The sequence below is a fragment of the Dipteris shenzhenensis genome, chromosome 27 (genome assembly GCF_047967505.1).
Source record: "Dipteris shenzhenensis isolate YYH24624 ecotype China chromosome 27, Dip_SZ_1.0, whole genome shotgun sequence".
Lineage (NCBI taxonomy): Eukaryota > Viridiplantae > Streptophyta > Polypodiopsida > Gleicheniales > Dipteridaceae > Dipteris > Dipteris shenzhenensis.
Window position 1 is genome coordinate 7,400,030 of NC_141622.1, and position 21,327 is coordinate 7,421,356.

At 43.6% G+C, this 21,327-nt stretch overlaps 1 protein-coding gene across 1 annotated transcript in view; it reads right to left on the bottom strand.

Moving 5' to 3' along the window:
• Nucleotides 1-438: 438 nt before the first annotated feature.
• LOC147883813 (uncharacterized) overlaps nucleotides 439-21,327 on the bottom strand; it is a 46,721-nt gene continuing 25,832 nt past the window's right edge. Inside the window, exons 8-16 of the mRNA XM_087398115.1 lie at nucleotides 19,209-19,331; nucleotides 18,965-19,096; nucleotides 18,777-18,845; nucleotides 18,554-18,660; nucleotides 4,380-4,463; nucleotides 4,102-4,204; nucleotides 3,715-3,834; nucleotides 3,443-3,627; nucleotides 439-1,373 (exon numbers count right to left, since the gene is read on the bottom strand). Of these exons, the coding sequence (XP_087254241.1) occupies nucleotides 1,016-1,373; nucleotides 3,443-3,627; nucleotides 3,715-3,834; nucleotides 4,102-4,204; nucleotides 4,380-4,463; nucleotides 18,554-18,660; nucleotides 18,777-18,845; nucleotides 18,965-19,096; nucleotides 19,209-19,331 (1,281 nt within the window). The 3' untranslated portion in view covers nucleotides 439-1,015. The remainder of the gene's footprint in view (nucleotides 1,374-3,442; nucleotides 3,628-3,714; nucleotides 3,835-4,101; nucleotides 4,205-4,379; nucleotides 4,464-18,553; nucleotides 18,661-18,776; nucleotides 18,846-18,964; nucleotides 19,097-19,208; nucleotides 19,332-21,327) is intronic.

Sequence of the window (21,327 nt, forward strand, 5' to 3'; positions counted from 1 at the left end):
CCCAACTGATACTCTCTTCTTGCAGGTGATAGACGGAAGATCGACCATAATATACCATTCTGACCGAGGAATTCCTCTCTGCGAGCCAGAGGTTCCACAGGCCTGGCTTTCGCAGGCGCTTTACCCCTGCTTCGCAGATCCTAATTTGCATCATAAGCTCTCCTCTAAGGCCAAAGCCGTCGCCAGTTATCTGTAAATGATCTCTAGCAGGCTCTTGTTCTTCAAGCAGAGATGTAGTGGGTTTGTTTGAGAAGGTGCAAGAAATTTATTATTTCGTCCACAATTATGTAAAGCTAAAAAGCTTCAAAAGCTTTAAATAGACGGTTAAGATCAACCCATATCAATGGTCTACACTTAGGACACGTGGCTCAACCAGAATTCAAAAAATCCAAAATTTTTCGAAGTCTGCCTGCAGTTTTTTGAATGACGAGAAAAAGAAACCAAACTAAATACTCCATTGCATTAAGTGGGCAAGGGACGTAATTTGTCTCTTCCCAAGACCTCTATAAACTGAAGAAGCATTTTTCATGATGTTACAACCAATAGTAAACAAGAAAACCTTCCATCTCTGAGAGTATACGCTTTTCTCCGTTCTATCTTTGGGCAATCCAGTATCCATATAAAAAGCCTCCGATCAGTAAAGATAGTGCAGCATTCTCAGCACACTATTACGAAACTTGACTCATTTCAATCCAGAAACCTGCAGAGCCCAAACTGCCCAGTAGAGCTTCTTTCCCATCACCTCGTAGAGGCTGAATTCACATCTTGTCCCTTTATCCTGCCCATTAAATCATCTCTTGCTATAGTGGGGCATCCTTTTTCTCCACTAGCATACCATGTGCCTCCATTATTGCTTGTACTTTCCATTCTTTTGGCACCATCAAAGCTTTAGTCCAGCAGCAGCATCTTTTGTTAGAAGATCACCTGCTCTTGGCTTTCAAAGTGCAAGGGTGTATTTTGACACCATGAATGAGACTCAGTTGAATGTGAAGACCTCTCAACTACACACGAGTTCTCACAATAATGCTCTAGAATAGTGAAAAGAAAGTTCTGAAGATAACTTGGCAGGTAAAGGAAGAGGCTTTGCCGGTAGTTTTGGAGGCTTTGAAAGTGGCATCGGCAAAGCATCCCCAGGAGTCAAAGACATACGATTCATTGAGAGCTCAAACGCATCAATATCTGCTTCATCTTCACTAGCACTCCCATGTTCTTCGCCGAATTCCCTGTGTTTCTTCATAGCTTCCTTTGGAAAGTGTCGGCCACAAGTTGAATTAACCAAACCGTTGTCATTACCTTCAAACTCAATATCCGAAATGTCCTCATTCTCTTGGGACTGCACCATAGACCAAAAGATAAAATTTGGCCGTATATACCTGCAGTACTTGCCATAACATCCATACAAAAACAGAAACTCAAGGTTAGTTTCTCATACGAAAAACAACCACATTTCTCCAAATGTTTAACTACGGCTCTCCACATGAAAGCAATCATTGCTTGCCGGTATACATAGAAACAACTATCAATGCACAATGAAACAAGAACACCCAGTTTAGCATAGATGTCCTTGAAATGTCCTTAGCTGATTGACCCTTGAAGTCTACTTTGAGGTTAGCCCCCTATATATCAAAGACAGTATTTTCCCTGAATCTACTTCGAAAAATACTTTGAGATCTCTTAACAGTGCCAAGTATCACTCTTCTAAGCTCTTTGTGCCCCTTATGTGCAATCATACCCTTTCATTGCATCATAACCGATCCTCTAATCAAAGCAGCTGTTCTTGAGCAAATTGCCCCCCAATTCTTGAGCTATCCTTGTCGCTTGGAATCGTTAATTCTAAGCCATAAAATCGAATGTCTGTCTTTAACTGATTCTCTCGATGTCTGTCTTTAAGTGTAAACTCTCAAGTACTTCAACTAACAGTGATTTCTACTAAAAACACATTTGTGCTGCCATTGAATGCTTCTGTCTATTAAACGCAAATCCAATGACAAATTTTAGCCAAATACAGTCATCTTATTCTATACAATTAATCATTGAATTGCCTTCTCTTTGTAAAACCACCATATTTCTCCAAAATCAATGCACGCCTGGTATACACACAAAACAACCAAATTTACTAAAGTTACACATTATTGTGTAACTTTAGGAAAGAAGCCCAGTTTAGCATAGATATATATCTCTAGATGAATCCAGCAACATGCCCAAACTCATCCTCTAAAAACAACATAGTGCAGTTTCAATCTCAAACACTCATTTGCAGATGACAACCGTGATTTTCCACAATGTCTGTCTCTGACCATAAACTCTTCAATACTTCAGCTAGTAGTGATCTCTGTGTGCACCTGCCATTGAAAGCATGTATCACATGTGAGTTCAATGAGCTTAATAAACCTTGCGCCTACCATTCAATTGGAGGCGGGAGGGGACTAGGCTCACGTTACATTGTGACCAGCATAGGACAATCTTTCACAACAAGGATCCTGCCGTTTTTCCCACTAGCAGCAAAAAAGACATAACAGCGAGGATGTTCCGGCGTACAATCATTTGCCTTACAGTAAAGTATTACAACAACAAAGCCGTCAACTTTTTAGTGCTCAAACTTAGTCTGCCTGAGCATCAGCTAATTCCTCTTCCAGACAATAGAACTTGTCAACTCTCTCAGAAAATCTAAATTGAACTGTGACGACCGTTAATTGTACCTGGCCTCCTTTTGGCATCTCTCTCAAGACAGGGCGCCAGCCTCTGTGATCATTTTGCAATTAACCCCAGATGCGCTACTATAGTACTATGATTAACACAGACCAAGAGGGGAAGCAAAAAAGTTGCTGTGCCACTCACCGCTCTACCAAACTCACCCAGGAACCCATAAAATTGTTTATGTATTAACACTGATTCCTCAACACAAATTTTAATCACAAATTTTCTACACTTGATATACTCATTGACTGTTGTTCTTGTAATAACTAAGGCCAAGTCTCCATTCACTCACTTCAAGACCATAGGGCTCTTCAAGTCTTACGCTGAAGATGTCCCTGTCAATGCTGGCCACTTGCTTCTGTAATTCTCAAAAAAATTAGCCTGCAATGAGGGTAAGTCCATAGGGACACCTGCCCTAAATGACACAGCCCTGGACTAACTTTTTCTGCGTGACCATTCAGGGAACTCACTAATCCAGGTTCGACACCTTTTCGACTAAAGTTCATCACAGATATAAAGACAAATTCCCACTTATTACAAGGATTTTTCCCCACCAAAGTCTCCCATTACGTGACCAATGTCCACTACAAGGTCCTTGAAGCTTGATTAGACAGAAGGGAAAGATGCTAGTAAGACATGAAGCAACAACACATGCCCCCATCCCCCAAAAAAAGACTGGAGTAAATGAACAAATAAACAATATGATAGTTCTCTGCACACAGAAAGACAACGGATGAGGCCCAACCTGTCTGACTGCTTCAGTAGGTAGGGATCAAATGGGAAAAACATGTCAAGTCGATTGATGCCACCAAACGTACTAGAGGCAAGGGATTCAATGTTCCTGTGTACTTCCAACAACACACCATTGTCCACTAGCTCTGCTGCCATCGCCTGCCTCATAAATTCCTCAACCACAGTTGGCAAACATAACTGCATCCATGCACATTGACCAAACCTGAGTAAGATTATGCGCTCAAAATGGCCCGCAGATGGAAACCTACAAAGCATTGAATCTACCTTTAGTGGATTCAATTGATGTCTTAGCAATTGTTTGATGGGTAGACTGTACAGAACGAGGCGCTGCTCTGGATCGTCCATCAGTTTTTTCATCCTGAAACAAAGCACATACATAACAGCCTGCCAGGCCATCAGGTGACAGGCAGGATGGCAGTACATCAGATAACTCGCAAGCACGCAACTTTTCATTCTTTGACTAAATCATTATTTGCTCTTGTACTAGGGAATGGGCCAAATAGTGCAATCCAGTCTAAGTTTCAGTGAAATTCTAAAGAAAGAGCCTGTCATACATGAAAACATGTAAGGGAAGATAATACTTTTAAGGTCTGACAAGAGAAAAAACAAATAATACAATTATAATTGTTAAGTATTGCAGAGATGATCTACCTGACAAGCAGAATAGAACACACCATGAACTCCAGAGTCTACAGTTAAGCCACCTTTCTTTTCATTTGGTCGTGCGGTGTATTTCACGCACCAATCTACTAATCTGCTAGCCAAGGATGCAGTTACACCACTTTTATTATCAATTGGTCACACAGTTTTCACACCACCAAGCTACTACTGAAATCAAGTACAAGGATTGATACTCTTGTTAACCACGTCATGTATTAAAAGCTAATTATGGAACCAGAACTAAACTAAACAACAACACTCAGATAGACCTTTTCAATGATGTTGAAATAACACCCAAAGGTAAATATTTTGCACGAGCTAGATAGCTTGCAAGGTAGGCTGCAGAAGACATTCTGTTTGCACCACCGAAAAGACAAAAACATAATTATTGTCCCGTACATAATTCTACTTTTAAAATGCTTCAAAAAACTCCAAGATCCACCCCCCCTTCCCCCGCACATGCAGAGATTGTACATATGTACATTCATTACACTAAAATACATCCAATCTAAGAAATTAATTTTTTTGTAAAACAAGCAAATGAAACAAAGGAGAGAGGTAGTTTGAGAGTGATTTTAAACAACATTATGAGTAAAGGATATAATAATGATAATAATAATTAAAAACTAGTACTACGCTTACGTGCTCATCACTACCCAGCCATCTGGGTTTCAAAATTGTTCCAGATAGGAACATCTGATATTGTCAAACAGCAAAACCCTGAATGTAATTCTCCTACAAAAAGAAAAAAACTGCAGAAATGATACCGACTCAGATGCCGGCCTGAATGTAGCATGCAGAGCATAAGAATACTGATCAATCAAACTGAATTTTTGAATTTCGAACTATACATATATCTAGATGAATCCAGGAACATGCCCAAACTCATCCTCTAAGAATTACAACACATAGTGCGATTTCAATCTCATGATAGTCACTCATAAGGTTGAAAACCATAAACTCCATCATGCATAGCAGGGACTAGCTACTATGGTGGCGTCATCAGTGCCCAACAGTGGGTGTAGACCATAGTATAAACACATGCTCTCACACATACAAATCCACACACCCACACATGCTTAAGCATCCATTTATACAAAGGTCTTCATACCGAGTTTCAAATTATGCAACACATACAATAAGCAAGTACACATATAATTGATGTTCCAATGAAAGTAATCAGTACATTCATGTGTGCCTTATCTAAAACACAAACCAAATAAATCTTCTACAATCAAATAAACACTTGTCTTCCAGCCAAGCATAGTACTAGTGCATGAACTTCAAGAATAAACTGATCTCAGAATGGATCAAAATATGCAACTACAAGTGATGATGAAGAACATACTGCCACTGGATTGGGGGTATATGGCAGTGGTAGTAGTATGAATGTAGATCAATGAAACTTGGCACAACTCCCGATTGTTCATACTGTTGCATACAGTACCCTGCGTCTCTCTCTCTCTCTCTCTCTCTCTCTCTCTCTCTCTCTCTCTCTCTGCGCTACCCCTGCTCTCTCCCTGCGCTACCCCCTCCGTACCCCCTCGCTACCTCTACTACCCCCCCGCTACCTCTGCTAGCCCCCCCGCTACCCCCTCTGCTACCCTTGCTACCCCCTGCCACGCCCTCGCTAACCCCCTCCGCTACCCCCCCTACCTCCTCCGCTAACCCCCCGCTACCTCGCTACCCCCTACTACCCTTCTCACTAACCCCCCCGCTACCTCGCTATCCACCCGCTATCTCGCTAACCCCCCCCGCTACCCCCTGCTACCCCCCCCCTACCCCCTGCTACCCCTCTCGCTACCCCCTCCGTACCCCCCCCCTTTTTTTTTTTTAAATTCCTCCAAGGGGAAGGGGGGGGGGGGAACAGCAGCTTCGACCTCCTGCAGTCCCTTCTTTACCCCCATAATGAAGGGAACAGGGGGATGAGGACAAGAGACTAGGCAGGAGACCCCTCGATCCAAATCTGCATACGCATGGAGATGGGGAAGGGGAACGGTGACAAGGCGAAAACACAAAAGCAACTCAATCTGGAGGACTTCAACAAACGCAGCAACCGGAGCGGTTTGATAGTTGACAGCACCACGGCCTAGAAGAAAGGGCCCAACCCAGAGCCCATGCCGCTCACCACATCCTCGACCTCTATGGTTACCACCACTATTTCACCACCATCATCCGCCTCATCATCTACGCCACCTCTCTCCTCCCCCTCTCCTGCATCATCATCACAGGTCTCCTCTCCAGTAGCCTCACCACTGGCCTCACCAGCCACGGCTCCACAGTACTTTCCCCTCGTATCACCTCTACCTCTCAGTCAACCACCCTTCATTACCTCGTCCAACCTCGCTACTCCTACATCACTCCCCCGCCCAGATCATACTGTCCCCACCCTCAGTACAACCTCAATAGCCCACCTTCATTCCAACCCCTCTCGAGATCCAATTCCAAGACATTAGGCCCCCGCCAGATGCTTGGGACTCCCTATTGGCTGAGATACACAGCATCCGGGCCTGTCCGGCAGAGCTGACACATTACACCCAAGAGCAGGCCCGATACACCTAGGAGCAGGCCTGCATTATACCAAGCAGGGCACCCTTATCCAGGGACTCTGACACGACATTACACAGCTTCAAGAGGAGCTCGGGACCCTCAGAGCAACGCCTGGAGGGACCCTAGTCACAAAGATGGGGGCACAGATAGCCATGATACAGTCGGCTATAGCAGAGACGACTAGATGGGTGGACGTGGCAAAACGGGAGCCCGCAAAGGCAACCCTTTCTGTCAACGACTTTATCTCTAGCCTGAATTTCTATTGCTCCATTCACTCAGCTCACGAGCAATGGCATTTAGTTGTTCCACCCAGCCTACTCTCGTGGGTCGCAGATCGTCAGATTCAATTCATTCCTTCGTTATTTTCATGCTTATCCATGAGACCCTCATTTCCCTAGATAGTTCTCCTTGCCAAATGTCATCATTTTAGCCTCTCCACTTGATGCACCTTTTTACCCCTCTCTTGGGGCACATTAAAAACCACTTGCCCCTTGGCATTATTGCACATTTAGGTGCACCTAGGCCTTAGCACTCAGAACTACCTAGTCAATGCCATTCCACCCTCACCTAGGACCTTGGCAGTTACTTCTCTTGACCATTTCAATTACGCATATTAACTATTACAAAAGTTGGCCATCTAAGAGAAAATGCCCACCCATCTATCCGAGGTCTGCTATCTCGGCTAGAGCATAACATTCCTTCCCTCTTCAAGCATCAGCGTCCTCGATGATGAAATCTGGGAACACTCTCCGTAACTGGTATACGGATTCCCAGGTAGCTTCCGATAGAGGCTGACCATGCCATGCAACCAACACCGTGGGTATCTTCCGATTTTGTATTTGCATTGTTCCTCGGTCCAGGATTCTTGCTGGCTTGCGCCTTGCAATATCCTCTATCTCCTGAAACAAAACCACACCTTCGATTAGTGAGTCACCTGTATGCAAAAATTTCTTTAAGCGCGAAACATGAAAAACCGGGTGCACCTTACACCCCTGTGTGGCAATTCTAATTTATAGGCTACACTGCCTATTCTCTTTAGAATTAACCACGGCCCACAGTATCGAGGTGATAATTTAGCACACTCTCCTGAAGTCAACGACTTCGAGTGCGAAGGAACTCTGAGAAAAACTTTTTCTCCTTCCTTAAATACTCTTATAGACCGATTTTCATCCGCATACACCTTGGCTCTATCCATAGCCTAACGGATATTAGCTCTCGCGAGTGCTAGCATCTCCCGCATCTGAACTACAAAGTTCGCGGCACTAAGCACTTTCTGAGGTACTCCAACTATAGTCGGATTGGCTGGTCTATAACCATAGTTCAGTTGAAACGGACTGAACCCGATAGATGAATGTTTTCTATCATTGTAGGCAAACTCCAACAATGGCAACCACTTGTCCCATGTATGTTGCCTCAATGACACATATGCCCTCAGCATATTCTCTAAAGTCTGGTTGACTCTCTCCGTCTGACCATCCGTCTCAGGATGATCCCCACTACTCATTCCCAACTCAGTCCTTAGTGTCTCAAATACCGCTGTCCAAAAATGACCAGTAAATCTGAAATCTCTGTCTGACACTATGGATCTAGGCAATCCATGCAGACGAAATATATGTCTAATGAACAAATCCACCACTTGCGGGGCACTAACAGACTCTCTAGTCGGAATGAAGTGAGCCATCTTGGTTAGACGATCAACCACCACAAGGATAGAATTATATCCTCCTTGTGTCGTAGGCAGTCCCACTATAAAGTCCATGGAAATGCTCTCTCTCTTCCCCCCCCCTCTCTCTCTCTCTCTCCCTCTCTCTCTCTCCCTCTCTCTCTCTCCCACCCCCCTCCCCTCATGTTATCCGATCAAGCACTTATGAGATGGACATGCCACTGTGCATGTAAGTCAATTCCACCTAGTAACCTTGCCATTTCTAACTAGCATACCATCCCTTATGGTATATCTTGCATAAGTTTGGCCTTTTCTGGATGTCAGGTCATCCTTTTCATTTTCCCCGCGTTTTAACACATGAGCTTTAGGCCACAAGCTCTGGACAAACTCGTCCACCTTTTGAGTTTCTCTGATCTCAGTCATTAGAGCACTCTCTAATACCGTGAAACTCAAGTTGTGCATAATGCGAGACAACGCATCAGCCACCTTATTATCTTTTCCTCTTCGGTACCGAATCGTCAAATTAAACTCCTGCATGAGCTCTGCCCACCTAGCTTGGCGGCCCCTCAAGTCAGGCTGTTTACAAAAATGTTTCAGAGTATCATGATCTACATCCACATAAAACTCTGAACCATACAGATAATGTCTCCATGTTTTCAAAGCATGGATAACAGCATACAACTCCAATTCATGAGTTGGCCAATTCCTTTGAGAGGGAGAAAGCTTCTTGCTCTCAAAGGCTACTGGCCTTCCCTCTTGAAGGAGAACTGCTCCTACCGCAATGCCACTTGCATCGGTTTCTAGGAACAATGGTTTCTGGGAATCAACTATTTTTAACACCGGTCCTGAGACCACAGCTTGTTTTATCGTGTTAAAACTTTCTTGTTGATTCTATCCCCAAATAAAAGGTACTTTATCTGAGGTCAGATCAGTCAATGGCGATACTATTCTGGAATATCCTTAGATATGCCTTCTATAAAACTGGATAAATCCCAAGAATGATTGCAACGCGGTCAGACTCTGAGGGATTGGCCAAGTTAGTATCGCAACCACTTTTTTTGGATCCATTTCTACCCCCTGTGGAATAATTACGAACCCTAAATATTCAAGCCTAACCATACATAGTATAGTTTTCTTCTTATTCACATAAAGACTCGCTTTCCTCAAAGTACTGAACACTATCCTTAAGTGTTCACGATGCTCAATAACACTCTTACTGAATATCAAGATATCGTCAATAAAATGTACTACGAACTTTTCGATATACGGACGTAGTAAATCGTTCATAAGCATGACGAATGTCGCTGGAGCATTGGTAAGTCCGAAGGGCATTACCAAAAACTCATAATGACCAAACCTGCTTCTGAAAGCGGTTTTATGCACATCCTCGGCTCTAATCCGGATTTGATGGTAGCCACACTTAAGATCTATTTTGCTGAAAATCACGGCTCCATGTAATGCATCTAGCAAATCATCAATCCGAGCCATCGGATACCTGTGCTTAACAGTGATATTATTCAATGCTCTATAATCTATACAGAAGCGAAACGTATCATCCTTTTTCTTCTTTAATATCACTGGCAAAGCAAAAGGTGAGAAACTTGGTTGAATTTGCCCCAACTTGAGATATTCTTCCAGTTGTCTACGCACCTCCGCCTCCTCAGCAAAACTCATTCTATAGGGAGGTCTATTTACAGGTTCTGCCCCTGGGATCAGTTCAATCTTATGTTGAACTTTCCACTCTGGAGGTAACCCATAAGGTAGTTCATCCCTAAAACACTCAGAGAACTCCTCTGTTATAAGATTAGCCAGCTTGGCCATCTCACCACTTTGCGTAACATCAGTGCTAGCCGAAGAATCATCCACCGGCTCTACCGATGCCGTGCAAAGCAATAAAAACTCTACTTGAGCTTTTCTGATTTCTAGCACGGAAACCAACGGTCCCTGAGGTATATCTTTTTCACCTCGGAAGACATAAAGCACATCATTCATCTTGAATTGATATACGTGCTTTTTCCAATCGATGGCTGGATTCTTTCTAGAATGCCACGCCATACCCAGGGCTATATCTGCATGAGCAAGCTTGGTCATTTCAAAATCAAGCTTCTCAGCATAGTCCTGAATCCGAAGCTCCAACTGAGTAACCCTTTGGTCCCATACTTCAGTTGAACTTCCATCTTTCATCCTGACTGTATACGCATAGTCAAATGGACTTGTCTTTAATTTCAGCCTCTTCACGAGCTTGGAGTTAATCACATTGTGAGTTGACGCCGAGTCAAACAACACAATGACATCATGACTGGCCACTTGCCCTTTCATTTTAATTAACTCCGTATCATTGAAGGCTGTATACCCCGTTGCTGCGGGCTTAGATAGGATGTTATCAGGTGCACTCGTCACTAACTTAGCAACGGATACACATAACAAACAAGGTACTAACCTCTGAGAAGGTCCCGCCAGTTGCATCTGCATATGTTCCGCATTGGGACTCTCCTGCATTTCCACGTCGCATTCAGATATTATCATATTAGCCGTGCGACGGTCTTTATTCGGTGGACAATCCTTCCACTGATGTCGCTGAAGGCAGCCGAAGCACAATCCTTCTTTCCTAGATTTCTCTTTTTGTTCAGGGGTCAACGAGGACTTTGACCAAGCCCGGGCTGCCATTGGAGTTATTTTCCTTTTCACCCCAACGGTGGTACTTGTTTTTACTGGTCCCTCAACCGGCTTCACCTGCTTGGTTTGGCCACTTGGCTGCGAGACACTTGTCTTTGAAACCCATTTCCTCGAAAATCCCGCTTTTTTCAGGTACTCATACTGAGTCCCTACCTGCACAAATCCACCAGATCTGCCTCTGGCATCCTCATAGTTCAGGGCTACTGCAATAGATTCATCTAATGTAGTCACATATTTAGCCTGAACTTCCATTTTGATCTTGTCGTTCAGTCCATAGATATAGTCCTTTAACTGAACCGACATAGGGAGAGGGTCTGTTATTTTCATAACACATTCCCTGAATTTGTCAGTGTACTCTGCCACTGACAGACTCCTCTGACGAAGATTTCTATAAGCATCCCAAGCTCAGGATTCTTCATCAGGTGGGAGAAAGTGTTTCTTGAATTCAACTTTAAACCCTTCCCAGGTGGTTGGAGCAACTTGATCCTTCTGTTGCTTTATCCACCATCTGCCCGCTGCCTCAATAATCAAGTGTGTGGCCTCGCGGATTTTCTTTAGATCGGATCTAATTTCACAAATGGCGAAGGCTTCTTCCCACTTGTGTAACCAAACCTCGATCACATCAGAGCTACGCTCAGTCATCCAACCAGCGTACTTCTCCGGTCTATAATTAGCGATATTAGGCACTTTGACCCTTGCGCGCTCTAAGGAATGTATACTGGGCTCTGGCTCTGCTGGAGCTTTGCCCTTATCAATTCTAGATGGTCTAGCCGACAAGGCTTGCACCATCTCCCTGATCTCATTTTGACCAGCATTCACTTGAAGCTGCTGGTTCATAATCTGTTGTAAAGCATCCTCTAATATCGAAATCCTACCGATCAAAGTAGGTGCTGCATGATGTGACCTCTGTTGTGTAGACTGCACTCTAGACTCACTAGGATTCACCCCAGAATTCTGCCCTTCTGCCTCCATAGTTTCACAATGGAAGATGGTTTTTTTTTTTCCCTCCTGCGTCCTAAACTTTCAGTTATAAAACACTCTGAACGTCCCTTATTTTTTTTCGGTGCACAGATAACAGGACCATATGGAAAAAAAATTGTATGGAAAGAAGGGCTCCCTGATTTCTCCTCGAAATATCGTTTGGTCCTCCTTTCATCCACCGTTAAGATACCAAGGCGCTCCTAATGGGCGTCCGTCCACCTGCTACCTTCTAGGCCTGTAATATCAGTTAAGTACAACAGACTGGCAGATAATGTCGATGACGACTCTCCCTGTTTTTCTTGTTACCCCATCGATTACTCAGGATCACGTCCCGTATAATCTTCGTCACGTATTTCGGAATCTTCATGGGAACAAAGACTAGCAAAGCGTTACTTTGACCAATCGAGATTTCGAATCGTCTTCTTCAGAACGAATGAAACTGTATGTTCCTCGAAAAGTGTCCTGGTATGTCTTCAATGGCTGCCTTTGGTCTCCTGCTGCTTCGCTGTAGGAGCGTGATCCTCCATCTAGATATAAAACGGGTGCTTCAGATAACAAATACGTGCGCAGCCGTTTAATATCTATGCACTGCCGACTTGCCCCAACAATCACCAGCGACGGCTTAATCCCATAAGACAGCGCACAATCTGGAATTTAAATCTGCGCCTACGTTTTTTTCCCAGCGACCATCCGTCCCAAGTTATTCCTCTGTGGCTCTGATACCAACTGTCAACGACTTTATCTCTAGCCTGAATTTCTATTGCTCCATTCACTCAGCTCACGGGCGATGGCATTTAGTTGTTCCACCCAGCCTACTCTCGTGGATCGCAGATCGTCAGATTCAATTCATTCCTTCGTTATTTTCATGCTTATCCATGAGACCCTCATTTCCCTAGATAGTTCTCCTTGCCAAATGTCATCATTTTAGCCTCTCCAGTTGATGCACCTTTTTACCCCTCTCTTGGGGCACATTAAAAACCACTTGTCCCTTGGCATTATTGCACATTTAGGTGCACCTAGGCCTTAGCACTCAGAACTACCTAGTCAATGCCATTCCACCCTCACCTAGGACCTTGGCAGTTACTTCTCTTGACCATTTCAATTACGCACATTAACTATTCCAAAAGTTGGTCATCTAAGAGAAAATGCCCACCCATCTATCCGAGGTCATGCTATCTCGGCTAGAGCATAACAGTTTCAGCCGCCATACAGGAGCAGCAACAGAGGGCTTCGAAGGCCCTCAACATCTGGATACGAGGGATCACGCGCATAGTTACCAGCCGAAACAGAAGAAACGGAGTTTGCGGCCCCCCGCCAGAACGGAAACAGAAGAAACGGCAATATGATACAATTTATGTATAAAAATTTATTTTTTATACATAATATAATTATCAATAGAGTGCAAATCATACATAATACTCCCGTCATTGTTTAGACCCGGGATACATCCCACGGGGGTCACGGTGGCTCTGGTCTTACGTCGAGCCTCGTCCAGGAGACCGAGACACACGGCACCCCTTGACGGGCACCAACGTCCCATTGCCAGCTATGCACCAGCCACGGAGACATGACATACGGAGGATTACGCTCCGCTCCAGTCCTTTTCTTTTCATTGTTACATCCAGATGTATTTGATTATGTATGATCAAACTTAGGATTCACGGGTGATGATGCTCGTTTCAGTAGCTCCACCCTTACTGTGATTTATATCAGCTTTTCTTTCAGTCTCATAGACCCATCGGTCTTCCGAAGACTCTAATAAAATTTCTTTCTTTTCTTTCTTTTCTTTCTCTCTCTCTACACACGCATGCGTGCACACCTTCCTTCTTGAGATTTAGTAGCCATGTTTATTGCTAGTCCTATCCCTTCCGGGCTTTAAAAGAATAACTCTTCCACCGAAAACTCCTTTTGCCGATTTAGCAAATATATTTTACCAAAAGTAATGGTCTAAACATCCTTCCTCTAATGGCAGGGTCTTCACGTGCGCGCGTGCACACAAACGCACACATTTTTTTGGGGTGAAACATCCATGTATGTAGGAAGCCATCCCCAAAGAGAAGACATGCAATTACAATATACAAAATTTCAGTGTAAGACAAGTAAACAGAGTAATCTATCTGATGCACACACAGACAATCATAAAAAGATTGCTTGAGTGACATCAAAAAGTAGTGAAACTTGGCAAATATCAAATCTCCAAAGACACTGTGATTTCTATATTTCCACAAAGCCCAGAGTCCCCAATGTCAAACCCACTCGTGTCTCCGTGGGTAAATCCCGAAAGCCAAAAAAGCTTGCCAAGCAAGCAGTAGTAGGAAACCAAACTGGAAGACGCTGCTCTAGAAAAAGCAGAAAGTGAAGAGCCATAGGGCAATGCTAGAAAAGGTGGAGCAAGGATTCCTTTGGAGCTAGACATCCGTGACAAACAGCAAGAGCAATATGTCTACATGCTAGGAGTTGGCCAAATAGAATGACCCCAAGCATCACCAGCCATAGAAAAACCTATTGACAATGAGGAAATTTGCAGGACCACATCTATTGCAATCTTTTATGCCACCACTTGGCATTACAATCCATAGCCAACCGTAATAGATGAGAGCAAGAACCTTGGCAGTATAGAGCCCAATAATCACTAAGACAATAAGTAAGCTTTAGCTTTGGTACCAATAAGAAATTTGAAGCATCTCAAAAAGATAATGCCGAAAGAGTTGATAATACATCCCCAAACAATACTGCTTGGCTGTTGATGGAAATGGTAATGATATACCATCTGCATGAAGCACATCACCTACCAACCAAATCCCTTTGGATGAAATAAAATAAGAGCATTGTGGTTATTGCAAGGCAAGGGGACGATCACGCACTTTGACCAATGCATGCTCTTGGCTCACAAGGAATTTACATCGAGAAAGTTGCGACCATGCCATTTGACATGAGAAAGATTTTCTTTATAATCCGAAAGAGGGCAACCCTTAACTCTGCCATCAATATACCCCATGAATGAAATCCCATTGCCGACCTTGAAAAGCATGAGTAGTCAACTGAGAAAGTAAGTGACACATCATAGGAGCCCAAAGCATGAGTAGTCAACTGAGAAAGTAAGTGACACATCATAGGAACCCAAAGCTGGTCACCCTACAGAAATTCCAGCATCATCTTCCCCTTATGTGCCAAAATATGAATATGAATATTCAAAATATTTGAACCGCCATGCATCTTAGGCGTACAGAGGTGCTCCATAGAGAGTAATCTAATGCTCTTACGGCCATGCTTCAAGCGCCAAAAAGTCTCCACGAGAATCGACATGAAAGATGTAATATCCTTATAATCAAACACCAGCAAAGGCAAGAAGAACTGAATGTAAGCAACCAAGATTGATTGCACAATACGGAGTCAAACATGAAATGGCCAAGTAGCTAACTTCCAATATTCCAATTTCTTTTTAAGGTTTGTAAGCGCACAATCTGTTTGCTGGTGGCAAGTGACTATCCATCCCAAGGAATAACCAAGATAACTAACAAGCTGATTGGGCAACACATTTTCTCTAGGCCACAGAGAGCAATGCCAAGCTTTAACATGCAAACACAAAAGCTTTAATTTTTGAAAGTTGACTTGCAAGCCAACAACCAATCCATCCAAGGATAAAGCACTCATGAGTTGCGAAAGATCCTTCTCAGTATTCTTTGGAGTGAAGAAGGAATCATCAACATAAGGCATGGTCGATCCAATTGATGGGGCATTTAAGGGCTTGAAAGCTAATGCGAGCCTCGGTTTCTTTGTCATCAACCTGCACGAGGACTATTTTTCAGCATCCAACTGCAAACGGGCTTGTCTAAACAAAAAGAGACTTAAGCACACAATGTCCTTAATTTGAAAATCTATCCAAAAAATATTTGGGATTTCAAACACTTGTTTTTTGTCCCAAGCTGTCCAATTATCCCAAGTTTTGGAAAAGAGGCATGTACCTGATAAGAATGCATTTTAGACGGCAAACACGAGAACAGCAGCAACAACTCTAACTGTAACTCTAACTCTCTACCTCTCTCTCTCTCTCTCTCTCTCTCTCTCTCTAACTCTGACTCTAGCTCTCTAACTCTAGCTCTAGCTCTAGCTCTAGCTCTAGCTCTCTAACACTCTAACTCTAACTCTCTACCTCTCACACTCTCACTCTCAGGCTCAGGCTCAGGCTCAGGCTCAGGCTCAGGCTCAGGCTCAGGCTCAGGCTCAGGCTCAGGCTCAGGCTCAGGCTCAGGCTCAGGCTCAGGCTCAGGCTCAGGCTCAGGCTCAGACTCCCACTCCCACCCCCACTCCCACTCCCACTCCCACTCGGGCAGTTCGTAAGTCCAAAGAGTGGCTTGTCTAGTAGATTCGGGCCCCAGGAACAAGGGCGATGAGATTGGGGCAGGCGCTAAAAGCGAGACTATTTTTTTGGTCAAAAAGCAGGTTGCTTTTTTGTTTTTCTCTAGCAAGGAAAGCACTTGCTCTAAATCAAGCACCCACCCTGAATTCACCTAGCCTTTGATGGCCCTTCTGCTGTCCTCTACCCGCCTTCTTCCTTGATTCCACGCAGCACCAGATTCTCTCTTGCCCACGCGAGGAGCACAAGTTTGGACGCAACTGCTTTTCTTCTAGTCCCTCTCCTGTGCGACTTGTTTCCCAGCCATGGAAGGACATCAAAGTAATCAGACACCTTCGCTTGATTACTGTTCGAAGATTATTCCTCGTAGACCTCATGACCTGCTACGAGAGATGGATTCCTTGATGGATGAACTCTGGGCAGCTCTTCACCACTATAAAACCCCTCAGTACCAGAAATATATTGAAGAAGGCTCGTGTTATTCTAAATGTCTTTAGTGAGTCCATCTAGAGTGCTTGGAAAGAGTTCATCAGTTCATTCCGCTGCATGTGAGGTTTGAGTCTATTCTGTGACACCAGTACCCATCCATTCGCAGCAACTAAGATTGTCCTTTTGCAGATTGCACAGCCTGTCCAGGCTCTCAGCAACCAATCACACCTACAGTAATCGACCTAGCAGCAACATTCTGACCTTGACTTCCTGGAGACAGCCACAGCAATTACTTCACAGCAGTAGCATCCCCCTCAATATTGGTCTGGCCATGACCAGTGTCCAGGCTCTCAGCAACCAATCACACCTACAATAATCGACCTAGCAGCAACATTCTGACCTCTGGAGACAGCCACAGCAATTACTGCACAGCAGTAGCATCCCCCTCAACATTGGTCTGGCCATGACCAGGGTGAGCTCTCATAGCAGAATTATTCGCAATTAACATTGGTCTCGCCATCGCACGCTGCGATAAGCTTATATGGACACAACTTCATCAATTAACAAATCTGTGACCTATTTCTTCAAGAGGAAACACTGACGGGCTCTCTTCCATGTACCTCCGAATCTATTACAGCAGGTTTCTTCCCTCTTTCCTTACAATCAGCACTCAAATTTCAATCAACTTTGTTTGTGTAATCCCCTTGCAGGTTTCAAACCCTTTGGACTTCTTGCACAAAAAGTTTACTGTGAATTGTTCCCAACACCATACTTTACAGATCGCAATGCCTCGTACCTCATAACACTTCAGCAACTTACAGAAACACACCCACTACCACAATACATACCTGGCACCATTCGAACTGCAATACATTGCATCGATTCACTATGTCGAGGGCTGCTTTGATACCAACTCTTGCATCCCCACTAGAATATAACCCTAAAAGGACCTTTACGAGATCAGGGATCCCAATTCAGGTCATAGGATTTTGAAGACCAAACAGGGATGCCTTGGTCTTTGATGTACATTCTAGGGGTAGGCTGTCTAGGTCTACGGAAGATATACTCATGCATTTCCATTTCAGCCAGTCAGGGTTGTAGGTCATGTGGAGCAGTGTTTCTTCGCTTCAGGATGGTATCTAGACCCTAACCCAGATCACATTCCCTTGGGTTCATGCAGGCTTTGGCTCTATGGAGGACAGAGGTGTCCCCATAAAGTATTTGCAGTTCACCTTATGGAACGCGTCTTGGCTACATATAGCCAACTAGCCCTTTGTTAATGTTCAAATCCTCCAGTCCCACGGTAGTTTGCTTCCCTTAATCCTGGGGCCCCCTTGGGATATGAAAGCCAACCTTAGGACAAGATCCTCAATGCTAATAAGACCCAACTTCATTGCAAGTTATGCAACCTTTGCGATTCTCAAAATTTGTCTATATTTGTGTGTATCGTCACAAGACTTAAGCACGACTGACCAGGGCGTGCTTCCTTTGCAAGACAATTCTTTTAAACCAATTTCAAAGCATGAAGACAAAATCGCTCCTATTTCAGTCACAACTCAAACAAATAGCAATCATTTTAGTCTGTCACCCCTACATCGCCTAAATGAAATATACCTTTGTAAGACTAGAATAAGACAGAAAGTTTGCCTAAATAAAAGCCTCTTTCAGCATGCAGTTGGAAGAATTACATTGCCCAAAAAGAACCTTGATTATTGAAAAAGACACACTTTCAGACCATCTATAATTCATCTCAAAAGGTCACACTATAGCAGAGCATGCTTCAATACCTTGTATTTGGAGCACGGTGAGTTGAAATTAAAATATCATACAGCACGGAGGCAAACTTGGCACCACAGGTAGTAGGAGCCAGAGAGCAAAGATAAAAAATCAGGAACTGCAGCAACAAAGATTGTCCCAAGGAATAGTGAGTCCAACGTCAATATATCAGCTGTATCAAAGGAAGCTTCACTTTTGATAATATTTACATTCAGTTAAGGCCACCCAGCTAACCTGCGTAAATTTTGACTTATATGTATCCAGGATAGTTGACTGAAAAGAGCTCATTAGAACATCGAATACCTGTAGCATTATTCAAATTCAGTCAAACTGGTGACATCCTAAACCCAAACACTTCAATAAGCAGACTCCTAGCTTGTATTCAAAGAAACATATTACACCATGAACAGCAGAAAAATGACCTGTTCAACTTCGCCTCTGTTTGCACAATTCTGTAAATGCTGGAGAGTCATATCCATAAGTATATCCATCTTGTCTCCAACAGCAGAAAGGCTTTGTTTCCTCTCCCCGCTCACATTGGAAAAAGCGCCAACCTGATGTTGCAACAAGATCCAACACGATTAAAGAATATATTTATCGCTTAACTCCAAACAAGAGCTTCAATAATCCCACAGATAAAGGATCGTCTGCCTGTTCGGAACGTACCTCACTTCCAGGACCCAGGAAACCTGTTTCACTTTCTTCAAAAATATCATCAAGATCCATATCAAATACAAATATTTTGTTGCTGTCATCCTCCCGCACTATGTCTTCCCATCTTATTTCAACCTTTACAGTAATTAAAAACTATGTTAGCGAAATAGCCAGTTTTAAAAAAACACACATTCTAAAGTCAAAGAACTGACAGCGGTTAATGCATGATTCCTAAATGAAATGACAAGGCATGAGGCACATATCATCCATCGTATCTAGGGTATATGAGCTATAGCATAGATTACTTGGGTATTACGAATAGAACTGAGGTTTTGAGGGCTGCAAAGACATTTACTCCTAAGGCGTCTTAATTTATTGAGGAACTTATATTGTTATTTGTATACTATGTACTAACCAATATCGACTTAAAGTTAGACCAATTGATAGACCTTTACCCACAATTGTGAAGTTTATTCAAATAGGATCTAGCTAAGAAATCAACTCTAGATTATAATTTAGCAGTGACCAATGTAATGCAATAAGTAGGTTAGGGGCACTTTTCCCTCTTTTAGAGGTTTTTCCCCCTAACCACACTTAGTTCACTAACTACGGTTAGTGAAGGATAAGGTTTTGTCACTTAGACAAAACCCATCCCACTTCTTGTATTAGTCACTTCTTCTATTGCAAGCACCACGTTCAGCTCTTTTGCTCTCACACTCTCTTGTCTAACATTTGGTATCAGAGCAAGATCCTGCTCTTTGCATCCTAGCCCGCAAGCTCCCTGCTCCCTGCTCCCAACTCCCCGTTCCTTGCTCGCAAGACCTTCTTGCTCCAAGCTCCCTGCTCTCGTCCGTACAATTTTGTACGGACTGATTCCGTACAGCAGCCCACGCTTCAGTTCTCGAGGTGCCGTACACCCTGCGTCGTACGTACTTGCAACGCCATCAGGTCCATACAGCCGTACAAGCTTACGAAGCTCCCGCAATCCATACATCTGCCGTACAGTCACCGTACAATGTACTAATTCTGTACATTTGTCGTACGACGACCGTACTTGCACGTGTGGACTGCCGTACTGCTTCCGTAGACTTAACATACACCTTACGTATAGCACCATACCGTTGTCGTACACTATCACCGTACATTCCGTACAATCGTACGGACTGGTTCCGTACAAATACACAATCCATATCTGTTTCGCACGTGTGACCGTACTTCTTCCGTATAGCTCTCCGAAGTTCTGTACACTGTACACCGTACGTACGGATTTCCATACATTTTGCAGCTCGTGTACTTTTGGTTGGCATCTGCATTTCTGTTCAGGTACTGGAGCAGTTGTTTTCTCGCAGACATTATATGCAGATAGCCATTGTTTGGCTTATCTTGAAAAAATTTGGGGCATTCTATATTTGTGGTCAGACATTGCAGTTGGGTTGCAGGTTGTCCAAGAAATTGGGGCTTTTGCAATTACATTGCAATTTTGCAGTGAAATTTGGGGCTTTTGCAGGCAAAGTGCAATTTGTGCAACATTTGGGGCTTTCAAACCTTTTTCCCTCTTTTGTATGCAATTTCCCACAAGAAATTGGGGCTTCTGCATTTGAGTTGCAATTTTGCAAATAAACGAGCATTTTGGAAGTTTGCAAACAGTTTTGGACTCAATACGAGTCAAATTGCAGACTTTTGCCACTTTTTGCAGATTCTATTTGCAGATTTTTGTGGCATTGAGCAGAGCAGTGTGGTGCATTTTGAGCCTTTGATAGGCTATGACAGTATTTGTCACTGTGGGCATATTATTCTTTGCAGACTTTACTTGTGCATTTTATATCCCAGGAAGGGATTTCACCTGGTCTGTCTGCTGTATTTTTTCTGAGATTATCTGATGAAAATGGGCTCAAAACAACTCAAATGAGGTGTTCGGGGTTCTCACACAGGAGGATAAGTTGGATGGCACCAACTACTCCTTCTAGAGTTTCATGGTTCGCAATATCTTGGTTGGCAGAAATCTTTGGGATTATGTCAATGGAGATGAAGAAAGACCAGATACAATGCCTATACCTGTCAGTCCTACAGCTGGAGGCAGGGGTAGAGGTACAAATACAGCGCAAGTGATTGGAGCAACCGCTCTAGGAGC